Source organism: Petaurus breviceps, unplaced genomic scaffold, assembly GCF_028583685.1.
Source record: "Petaurus breviceps papuanus isolate PSGF00001 unplaced genomic scaffold, PetGlider_PUasm1.0 37, whole genome shotgun sequence".
Classification (NCBI taxonomy): domain Eukaryota; kingdom Metazoa; phylum Chordata; class Mammalia; order Diprotodontia; family Petauridae; genus Petaurus; species Petaurus breviceps.
Window position 1 is genome coordinate 69094803 of NW_027186296.1, and position 11871 is coordinate 69106673.

The 11871-nt window shown below is 37.1% G+C and overlaps 1 protein-coding gene across 1 annotated transcript in view; it reads left to right on the top strand.

The window, feature by feature from the left end:
- Positions 1-11665, top strand: part of FAH (fumarylacetoacetate hydrolase) — a 59508-nt gene extending 47843 nt beyond the window's left edge. The window contains exons 13-14 of the mRNA XM_069098675.1: positions 1345-1462; positions 11537-11665. Coding sequence (XP_068954776.1) covers positions 1345-1462; positions 11537-11616 — 198 coding nt within the window. The 3' untranslated portion in view covers positions 11617-11665. The remainder of the gene's footprint in view (positions 1-1344; positions 1463-11536) is intronic.
- The last annotated feature ends 206 nt before the right edge of the window (positions 11666-11871 follow it).

Here is an 11871-nt window from a genome sequence, read left to right on the forward strand (position 1 = left end):
CTTCCTTTCTTTCTTTCTTTCTTTCTTTCTTTCTTTCTTTCTTTCTTTCTTTCTTTCTTTCTTTCTTTCTTTCTTTCTTCCTTTCTTCCTTTCTTCCTTTCTTTCTTTCTTTTTCTTTCTTTCTTTCTCTAATACCATATGGCAAATGTGGAAACAGAAGTTTAGCAATGTTAGGAGATAAAAGGTTATATATTTAGAACTGAAAAAGATTTTTAGAAGTCATTCATCCAACACCTTCATTTTACAGATAAGGAAATAGAGACTCAAAGAGTTTGAATGACTTGCCCTTATTCAGATCACAGGGTCACACACAGGGAAGAAAAAATAGCCACGATTTGAATCCAGCTCTTCCAACTCCAAATTTGGGACTCTTACCTTCTACCACACTGTCTTCTTCATTTGTTCTGGTATGTTGATGGTTGAGGATGTTAAACAGAATGTATTTGGTTAACTGCAGCCTCTAGAGTATAATGGGAGAGGATATGCTACAGTAGGAAAAAAAATGCCAGACTAGGAACTAGAGCACATTAACTCTAATCCCAGCTCTGCTACCTGCTCCCTTGGAAAAGCTGCTTTACTTCTCAGCCTCAGTTTCCTCATATGTAAAATGGGGGTTACAATGCTTTTAAGTGGGGCATGTAGGTGGCACATTGGATGGAGCACTGGTCCTGCATTCAGGAAGACCTGAGTTCAAATTTGGCCTCAGATACTTACTAGTTATGTTACCTATCTCCCAGAGTTATTGTGAAGATCAAATGAGATGATAATTGTAAAGGGCTTAAGGCTCATAGTAAGTGCTATATAAATGTTGGTTATTATTGTTGTCATTATTTGTGATAGTGTTCATAAATTGGACTTTTTCTTCTATGGGCCCCACTTAAAAAAAAAAGCAAGAAAGAACTAGATAATCCATGTCCATTATTTCATGTACTCTATCTAACAGCCCTATGAGAAAACTGGTTAGTGATATGCCTGTCTCCTAAAAATAAGAGAATACCAAATGTTAACACTTACCTCTCCATCCCTAAGGAATGAGTTAACACAGGATGTGCTGGTGATCAGGTCTTTGACTCTGTCTGTGATATATTGAGATGGGGGCTCCCCTTCTTGGGCATATCAGTGACTTTAATTTGTAGGAAATCCTGTGACCCCTGAGTGTCAACCATACGTATTATTATTAATAAAGAAGTGCTCGATTCTATCAGTTTTTATTAAACACTTTATATATATATGTGTATATCTACATATGTATATATACATACATATATATGTATATATATATATAAGTCACTGTGCCTAATAAATGGTATTTCTATTGCTATTTTCCCAATTTCCATTGTTAAGAATCCTGAAAACTTTGGGTCCATGTTGGAATTGTCATGGCGGGGAACTAAAGTCATTGATCTTGGGAATGGACAGACCCGAAAATTTCTGCAAGATGGAGATGAAGTCATTATAACAGGTAAGAACACCCTGATCCCTCCACATGTTGTCACGTTAACAAGTATTTATTAAAGCCAAGCCTTTTGTCATATGCTTGTATGATCCTTGCAGAAGTTCTGCCCTTTCCCACTCTCCACCCAATATTCCATTTTTGACCTTTCATGCAGATATATTTGTAGGCTTGTTTCCTTTCCCACACTATCTATACTTGAGGAACAAAGCATTATTTTTTTTTAAATAGCTGCTAAATAATCATAACAATGATACATCTGCAGTAATATTTGAGTGGGAAAGGTATACTTTATATTGTTTGCCTTGTGTTTATCCCTTGACTCTAAAGTAGTTTTGAATGGTTTGGAAATGTCCCTTCCCACTCGGTTTTTCATATAGAGCATAGTGTGTCATAATGTGGAAAGACTGCTGACCCTGCTGTCAAGAGACCTGGGTCCCTGTCCTTGCTCTGCCATTAACTTACTGTGACTGTATGTAAGTAACTTCACTTCGCTGGGTCTCATTTTCCTTATCTGTTTGCCTCATGAAGGAATTGGATCAGATGATCTCTAATGCAGGAATTGGCAAACTACATCTAAATTAAATTAAATAAAAAATTACACTTAAAAATGTCAAAACCAATCTTTTAAAAAAAAAGACAGTAGGCTGGATTTGACCTACAGGCTGACTCTTGCTCTAAGGTCACTTTCAATTCTAAATTCTGCAACTTAAATGACTTTTTCAGTTCCTTTCTGTCAAAAAGATATATAAGTGAAAAGAAATACATAAAAGAGAACATAAAATAAACACATATGTTTAGATGGGCTTTAGATGAATTAATGGAATATTAAAAGGAAATTAAGATTACTAGGGCATGGGGCGGCTAGGTAGTGCCGTGAATAGAGCACCGGACCTGGAGTCAGGAGTACCTGAGTTCAAATCTGGCCTCAGACACTTAACACAAAAACTAGCCATATGACCTTGGGCAAGTCACTTAACCCCAATTGCCCCTCCAAAAAAATAAAGGATTATTAGGGGATAAGGATAAGGTGGCCAAGTGATTAGAGTTTGAGGTTATTAATCTACTGAATCACACTATTTCTAAATAACACTAAGAATTTTACTAAAAAAAAAATCTAATTTAATAATTAAGGTATTCAAAATATGTGTTCCTCTCTTTCTTCATCATTAACAATAAAACTATCTGGAAATTCGGTACTAATGACCTAAGAAGTCTATAGTTTTCATTAGGCCCCTCATTATGGGTGGGCTTGTTTCAGGCTGGTAGCTGCTTAGTTCAGGATGGATGTTAGGATGAAATGAAGCACTCACAGGATATCCAGCAATGAACAAAAGGAGATTTGCTTAGCCACAGCACAGGAAGGATATTCAACAAGCATATTCCAACACTTAGCTCTGGTAAACACAGCCCCCCTCATCTCTATCTGGAAACATATCTAGTCAGCACAGCAGGGTGTGGTGATTTATTCGATCTTGGGATATTTGCCAAATCTAAAGGTCCCTGACTCCACATGTGTGGCCTTTTTGTTACTTTAGAACTCATATTGCTGTGGACAGAGGCTCCCAGGAACCTGTGTTGAGACAAATACACTTGAGGCTTGATTAGTCAAGCCTGTGGACAGCTTTATCATCATTTAGGGAAAAACTAACCTAACACTGTGAGAGGGAGGGGATTTTGGCCTATCACACCCCTCTTTTCTATTCCTTTTCATTTTGTAAAACCAGCATTTCTATTAAAAGGGGATTTTATGAAAAAATAGATTTTGCTATAGTTTTTCATTGTTATAGCCTATCTCCACAAGAAGAAGTTTACTTATAGACAAGGTAAGAGTAACTCATTAGTGGACTAAAATAAAGAGCTCATTATATTGCTTTGACACAGAGAACAGAACCACAAAAGCACAGAATTTTAGGGCCTCAGAGAAAGCTCCAACCACCTGAATTTATGCCTTTTGCACATCTGAAATCCTATTAGTTTTATAATTCTCTTTTCCATGTCACAGCAGCATTATGGTGTTTTTGTTTTTGACATGTTTATTATGGTTTATGTCCCCTCCAACACTCTATTTCTATGATTCTACAAAATAACTACTGTCAACTTTGGCTATTCAGAAGTTTATTATCCAATTCGGGGATTTTCCATTTCCTTTAATTCTGGTTTTCCCCCTTGTTGCCTGCCTTTGGGGCTTTCACCACTCATTAGCTCTCCAAAGGAGTGGGCTGGGCACTACCAGCAGTGACATATCAATCGTATTACTTGTTTGTTGCCTTGTAGCTTATTTGAGCCAGAAGTAACCTTTGAGATGATTTCATTTTAGGTCCCTCCTTTTACAGATGAAAGATACTGAAACCTTCCTACGTGACTTACTCAAGGTCATACAACTAAACTGGCACAATTAGAACTCACATCTCTCAAATCTCAGATCAGTGATTCTCGCCTTTGCCAGGCTGAGTAGGACTCGTTTGTTTGTAGACCAAGCTGTGATAGGCTTATTCAGAAAGCATCTACTTTGTATTGTGCCTTGGGAATACAAAGACAATAAAAGGAAATGGTCACTGCCCTCAAGTTTACATTCTTTGTCAAGAAAACAAGTGGTCAGAATACAGTCTCTGGGACCATATAGAGAGAGAAGCTTTGGACTTTTCTCCTTAAAGGCTAGACTAACCATATTATTTTTAAGGGACTTTCCATGCATCTTTATGAAGACTTCATTCTTCTGAGTCATGGCACTGTTTGGGTAATAATGGGAAGAAAAAAACCTCTCCCTACCCTACCCCACCCCCCAAAACCCAAAAGACTGCACAAGACGACATTCTTGCCTTAGCTCTGCAAATAACTAGCTGTGTGACCTCAAGCTATAATGAAACCTCAGAACCTCTGTTTCCCTACCTGTAGAATGAAGGAGTAGGATTAAATGATTTCCAGGGTTCTTTGCAACCCTATAGTCTTCTTAAAAAAAAAAAAGTTTTATGGACATTGTTTCTTTTTATTTTTCAAATATCAATGCCAGTGACTCTGTACATCAACTTTTTCCCCCTGACCAAAGGAGAAGTGATTGTATTCTAGAACAAGAGAGTAAAGTTTAAAATTTTATTTTTATTTTTGGTAAATAATAATAATATTTTTATCTTCCTGAGTTCAAATCCAGCCTCTGATTCTAACTAGCAGTGAGACCCTGGGCAAGTCACTTAACACTGTTTGTCTCAGTTTCCCCGTCTGTAAAATGAGCTGGAGAAGGAAATGTAAAGCCACTCTAGTATCTTTGGCAAGACCCCAAATGGGGTCAAAGAGAGTTGGATATGACTGAAACAACTGAACGACAACATCTGTATAATGTTTTCAGTTTACATTTAAATTTTGTAAAGCATTTTACATATGTTCTCATCTGATCCCCCCGACAACCTGGGGACATAGGATGATATTATTATCTTCATTTTATAGATAAAGAAACTGTGGCTGAGAGAGGTTAAATGACTGAGCCTGAGATGGGATTTGGGCTCAAGTCTTCATTTCCAGCACTCTATCTGCTATGCTATCTAGCTGGTTAAGAGAGCTCCACTCATTGAAGCAGTGTGTCTAACATCTCCTGTCCTACGTCATTAAGTGACAACAGATTTGACCTTGCAGCTTTCTATATAAAGTCAGGATAAATGTACTTGCCACTGTGTCCCATGTCCTCCTGCAAAAAGTAGGATTGTCTTTCCATTCTGTGTATCTCACAGTTTAATGATGTTCTTCCTAATGCCTTAATGATCTGAAGGAGTTAGTGTGCTCTCAAAATACCCATTTTAACAGTCCAGGAGTTACTTGTCATACAGGAAGATTTATAAAATATTGAGAAAAAAGTTTTTCTTATGTGCTATGGATCCTTCCCCTGTCTTAGAGAAAATTGCTGTTCTGTTAGTAATTTTGATAGATTATTAATGTGTTTCAAACAAACAAACAAAAAAAACCTCTTTTACTTCCCTGGAATGGGTCTTCTGAGCATTGTAATTCAGTAGATGACTGACATAAAAATAATGAAACCGAACAAGACAACAAGAAAGAACTTTGTCTCTTGACAAATGTTGTCTTGGTGCATTTGATTTAAACCAGAGTGATAGATGCCAGAACTTGGTGTCGGGCTGAAATGAAGAAGGATCTGGGAAGATAAAGAATCAGAATATGATATTGATTTTGAAAGGGAGATGAATGTGTTTGGTGATAGAAAATGTATGCTTTAAAGACTGCCTCTGGAGCAGCCTAGTTTGCTCTGGTTGTGGCAAATTGCCATAGGCCAGGATGCAGAGCCCAGGGCATTAGAATCACTAGTATGAACTATTATAGTTTTTTAAGAAGATAATTCTAAAGGGGTGGCTAGGTGGCACAGTGAATAGAGCACCAGCCCTGGAGTCAGGAGGACCTAGGTTCTGATGTGGCCTCAGACACTTAACACAAAAACTAGCTGTGTGACCTTGGGCAGGTCACTTAACCCCAATTGCCCTCCCAAAAAAAGCAAAAAAAAAAAAAAGATAATTCTAGGATATGTTGGCCAGACTAGTTTGCTCAATACTTTCTGCTTCTTAGAAAAGCCAAGAACTATTAAATTTGAGATCGAGTTTCTCCTAACTTTAAATGATTTATTATTTTCTTCTCATTTGAGCTATATATCAGGAACTCAGTAGTAATTAAGAGATATTGTGATTCATGTATAATCAATTTCAAACTGCTTGCCTTTTCAGGGAGGAGTAAAAGAGAGAAAGAATTTAGAACTCAAAATTTGAAAAAAAGAATGTTAAAATTTTTTACATATAATTGGGAAATATCTAATGAAATAAATAAAAATACATTTAGAAAAAGAAAGATTGTGGTTAATATATTTTTCTCTAGTTTTACAATCATATCTTTTAAATTATTATATAGTTTATTTGGTAAAGTAAATGTTGCCCAAAAGCAGTCTTTGCATTTGCCAATTTTATTTGAGTATAGTAGTTATTTGCTCAGAGTCATGGAATCATGGATTATTAAGTGCCGGAAAAGATTTTAGAGATCATCAAGTCCCCTTTTCAAATAGGGAAACTGAGGCTCAGAAAAGTTGTCAAGCCCTGGTCTCTGACTTCAAGTTCAATGCTTTTCACATTATGTCGTGCTCTTGGTCCTTTTGGTAGGTTGACGGTTCAGGTCAAGCATACAAGAGGACTTTCTGAAAAAGGTTTTAAGACGTTACTTGACTGAAAACTCAGAATGAGCCCACGGTCTATGGTAACAAGACTAGTATAAATTTAGAATGCATTGATAGGAATAAAATATCTGGAACCAGGAAAAGAATAGTCAGTCCTCTTATACTATGCATTGGTCAAATCTCATTTAGAAAATTATGTTTGATTTTGGGAATGACATTTTGGGAAGGAAATTGCTAATTTGGAGCTTAACTTCTTTCCCTGGCTACCTAACCCTTCTGTGTATGGTCTCTTTAGAGGCAGCCAGGGGGCACAGTGAACAGAACACTGAGTCCATAGTCAGGAAGATGAGTTCAAATCTAGCCTCAGAAACTTACTAGCTGTGTGGTCCTAGGCAGGTCACTTAACCTCTGCCTCTTTCAGTTTCCTCATCGGCAAAATGGTAATAATAATAGCACTTGCCTCTATAACAACCCTCACAGGGTTGTTGTAAGGATCAAATGAGATGATATTTGTGAAATATTTGGCATAGTGCCTGGCACGTTTTGTCACTGGTCAGTAGTGTCCGACTCTTCATGACGCCATTTAGAATTTTCTTGGCAATGATACCAGATTTGGTTACCATTTCCTTCTCATTTTACAGATGAGGAAACCGAGTCAAATAAGGTAAAGTGACTTGGCCAGGGTCACCCAGCTAGTAAATGTCTGGGACCAGATTCAAACTCAGGAAGAAGAGTCTTCCTGACTTCAGGCTCAGCACTCTATCCGTGGCACCACCTAACTACCTGGTACATAGTTGGTGCTTAAGAAAGGCTTATTTTCTTCCTTCCTCCACCATTAGAATGTAAGCTCCTTGAGGACAGGGTCTGTTTTGCCCTTGTATTTGTATCCCCAGTGCTTAGTATATAGTAAGTGCTTCATAAATGTTTGTTTTTCTTAAATTTGTTCATTCTTTGCTATCCAGATAGAATGATTTAGGATAGTAAAAGGACTGCATCCAAGCCATGGGTAACAGTTGGAAAAAAAGGAGGATCTTATGAGAGAAAAGAAGATTTTGATGGGCAAAGGGTACAAATGTAATGGCTATCCTCAAATATTTGAAGGACTGTCATGTGGAAGAAGGATATAAGACATTCTACTCAGCCTCAGAGGGAAGAAGAGGATTAATGTGTATAAATTATATTGAAGAAGATTTTGATTTAAAAGAAAGTACTTTGTAAAAATTAGAGCTGTCTGAAAATGAAATAGACTGCCTCATTAGGTAATGAATTCCTCATTATTGGAAGAATTCATGCAGAAATTGGTTCACCAATTATCTGGAATGCTGTGATGGAGGAGTTTTGTGTGTCAGGAGTTGGACTAGATGACCTCTGAGCCCCCTTCCAATTGTCGGATTCTAGGATTTGTGATTCTATTATATACTTCCTAGGTCCTCAGATTTCTTGGGTCTCTTGAGTGGCATTTGTTGTCTCTCCTCATATCTCCTGATCATGCTTTTTCTGGTTTGTTCAGGAAATCCTAAAAGCTGTGTTCCCTCAGCACTGGGCTACATGCAGTCTTTTAAAAATACATTTTTACTGATGTCTTTTGTTTTTAAGATCTCCTACATTCCCACTTGTATCCTTCTGCTTCTTGTTCCCATAGAGCTATCTCTTATGACATTTTCTTAAGAAAGAAGAGAAAATAAATTTCAGCAAAACTAATCAGCATTGGTTGAATAAATTGATGTTGAATAAGTAGTTAATAAATCTAATAATTGAATTATTGAATAAATCTAATGTTATATGTAGTGTTGAATAAATCTAATGTTATATGTAGTGTTGAATTGAAAAAATCTAATGTTATATGTAGTGTTCCACACTCATGGACCATAATGGAGCAAGGTGGGACAATGGGGAGGGGGAGGAGTATTATATCTCTTCATTAGGGCTAATCTTGTTGCTTTTGTTTTGTTTTTATACCTTTGCAACATTAGGTTTCAGCAGTTTTATGGTAATTGTTTTTTTTTTATTTTTCCATTGTTGTGGTCATTGTACATATTGTTTTTCTGACTCTGCTTACTTTAGTTTGCTATGTTCGTGTAGATCTTTCCTATATTCATCATTTGTTATTTTTTTACAGCACATTACATTACATTTATTACATTACAACCATGAACCACAGTTTATTTAACCATCACCCCATCAATGGCACCTACTTTATTTCCAATTCTTTGCTTCCACAAAAAGTGGTGCTATAAATATTTTGGTGTATGTAGGGACTTTCTTTTTATCAGTGACCTCTTTGGGATATATGCCCAACAGTAAAATCTCTGAGTCAACAGGTATGGACATTTTAGTCATTTTATTTGCATAATACCATATTTCTTTCCAAGATGTTTACACCAATTAACCCTCGATGCATTCTTTGTTCTTATGTTATGGGTAAAGTATGTCTTTAAAAATAACCCAAAGGCGAGAATATAGAATTCATTTTCACAGAAGTCATTCGTTATTTTTTCTATCTACTGCCTGATCGAATAGTGACTACTCAGAGAGTTTTCTATTCAATTTAGTGGTAACTGACAAATTATGGGCAAGTGGCTGATCTTCTCTGTCTCTGGTTTTGTGTTTCTTTTGTGACTATTTTTAGAAAGGAAGGAAGGAAGGAAGAAAAGATAAATCTTTCGGTCTATCTTGGATGACTCATTTTGTTTTTTGCTTTTTTTTTTTCCAATTTATTAATTTATTTATATTTAGTTTTCAACATTCACTGCCGTAAGATTTTAAATCTTCTCCTCTTCCCTCCACTCTCCCTTCCCAAGATGGCATGCACTCTGATATGAGCTCTATACTTACATTCCTATTAAGCACATTTTCACATTAGGATGACTCATTTTGGAATGTTAGAATAATTTGAGTGGGGAAAGCATAGGATTTGGAGTCCAAGAATCCTTATTTGAGTCTTAATTCTCCTACTTATTAACCATTGGGCCTTGGGCCATTTGTTTAACTTCTCTATGCAGCAATTTCCTTATCTGTGAAATAAAAGGGTTGGACGTCATAGCCTCTGGAATAGGTTCCAATTCCGAATCCTATTGTCCTATTTTACCTCCAGATTTGTTCTCAACTATTCTTAAATTTTCCTTTTTTTTTCTACCTTCCTGAAATTGACTTGCAATATTTTACCTAAATGTTGTGGGACTCAATTAACAACAAGCTTCAAGGTTGTAATGATATGAAAAAAAAAAAATGAATTCTACCAGCCCACTTCTGCTGTGAGCCACTATAGGTCACTGTTTCTCTTCTTGTCAGTTGTGAAAAAAGGATCTGCGTTTACAAGAGCTCACTTAGCATGATCCTCCCTCAGCCTTTGAAACCTAGGTCTACTTCCTCTGCCTTCAAGTTTTCCCCTTTACCTGAAAAAGTATGGTGATACCGTTTTCTGTTAGGGTATGGCTCGGACTAGACGGCAGATATAGATGAGGTTTCTTGCAATTATGAAATTCTGTAAAAATCCCAACCACTCTGTTACTCCACTCAAATGCCACCATTCCTCCAGAGAGCCTTTCCTAATTCCCACATCAGACCCAGCCAAAAACAGTTCCTTCCTCTTAATTCCCATCACATTGAATTCTTCTCTTATGACACATCACATCCTGCTTCATGTATAAATTATTTGTATATTGATCTTAACTCTCCTACTAGATTATAAAATGTGAGGGCGGAATATGTATCTAACATTTACTTCAGTTCTTGATACCCCTGCGTCCTGTCATTGTGTTAGGGCTGGGCCTTGCTAACATTCTGGGCTGGATAGAACAGTCTCAGAAAGTTGTTTTGTTTTGTTTTGATCACAGGATCAAGAAGTAGTCTTGTCTTAGGAAGGCCTCATCATCAAATTTTCACCTATATTGGAAGGCTAACCACTAGACAACAGGGCGTACCAAGTGTGGTTACAATCCACAGTCTACCCAAGAGAAGGGGAAACACTTGGATGGATCCTCTAGCTGCCTTCCCAAGGATCAATATACCCAGAGACAACCACATAGAAATACCTACTTTGGTTAGGAAGCTTCCCACAAATCCCCACCTTTCAAAAATCCCAGCAGGGATGGGAAACCTGCAGCCTTGAGGCCACATGTGGCCTTCTAGGTCCTTGGGTGCAGCCTTTTGACAGAGTCCAGGTTTTATAGAACAAATCCTTTTATTAAGGGGATTTGTTCTGTGAAGTTTGGATTCAGTCAAATTACCACACTTGAGGACCTAGAAGACCACATGTGGCCTCAAGGCCATAGGTTCCCTACCCCTGCCCCAGAAGCTCATCTGAGTTAAACTCATTCTGTACAAGCAAGGCTTCCTGTTAGCGGTCAACATATTAACATTTACTGAAAACTTACTATGTTCAAGGCACTAAATACTGGAGAAATACAAAGATGAAGAAAACACAGTCCCTTTTCTCAAAGAGGTTCCAGTTGAGTGAAGGAGATAGGATATGGACAAACTAGAGCCCCAATAACAGTTAGCTTGTAGTAAGCTCTTAGTAAGTACTATGGGAATTTAGAAGTCAGAAAAACAACTTCATATTCTTTCAACATCTCCCAAGTTTCTGTCATATGATATTTGTTATGTATTGTGCATCTAAATGATAGTTTTCATCTGAAGAGTTCATGGGGTCCTTAGCTCCCTCAGATCAAATAATTTAGTTTTCCATTTAACAGATGGTAACTGATATTGGTATACTAAGTGACCTGGCTGAAGATCACACAGTTTGTGATGGATTCAGGACTCTGCCCAAATCTCCCAAATTCTAGTTCAGTATTCTTTCTACCCTTCTCTTCAAATGCTTAATTTCAAATAAATTATTACTCTTTTGCACTCGTTGCATCTTCTGGTTTACTTAGTTGTCTCATTAATGAACCTTTTCTGTTTTTCTTTTGTAGGATACTGCCTCGGTAATGGTTACAGGGTTGGATTTGGCCAGTGCACTGGAAAGGTACTTCCAGCACCTTCAGTGTTATAAAAGTTTCACATCTGATCTAAAGATGAAATAAAAATAATTCTAGTCTCTCTTCCAATGGTGTAACTGGTTTTACTTTTACTAACCACTGTCTAAAAAAGGAACTATTCTTTATCCAAATTTCAAGCCACTATTTAAATACAGTGGCACCCTTGCTTTACCATAATTCATCTTATACCTGAAAGCCTGGTATAATACAAAGAAAGTTTTACTGCCAAATGTGGAGGCAGAAGAGTACACTTGTGGTGCCTTGTTCAG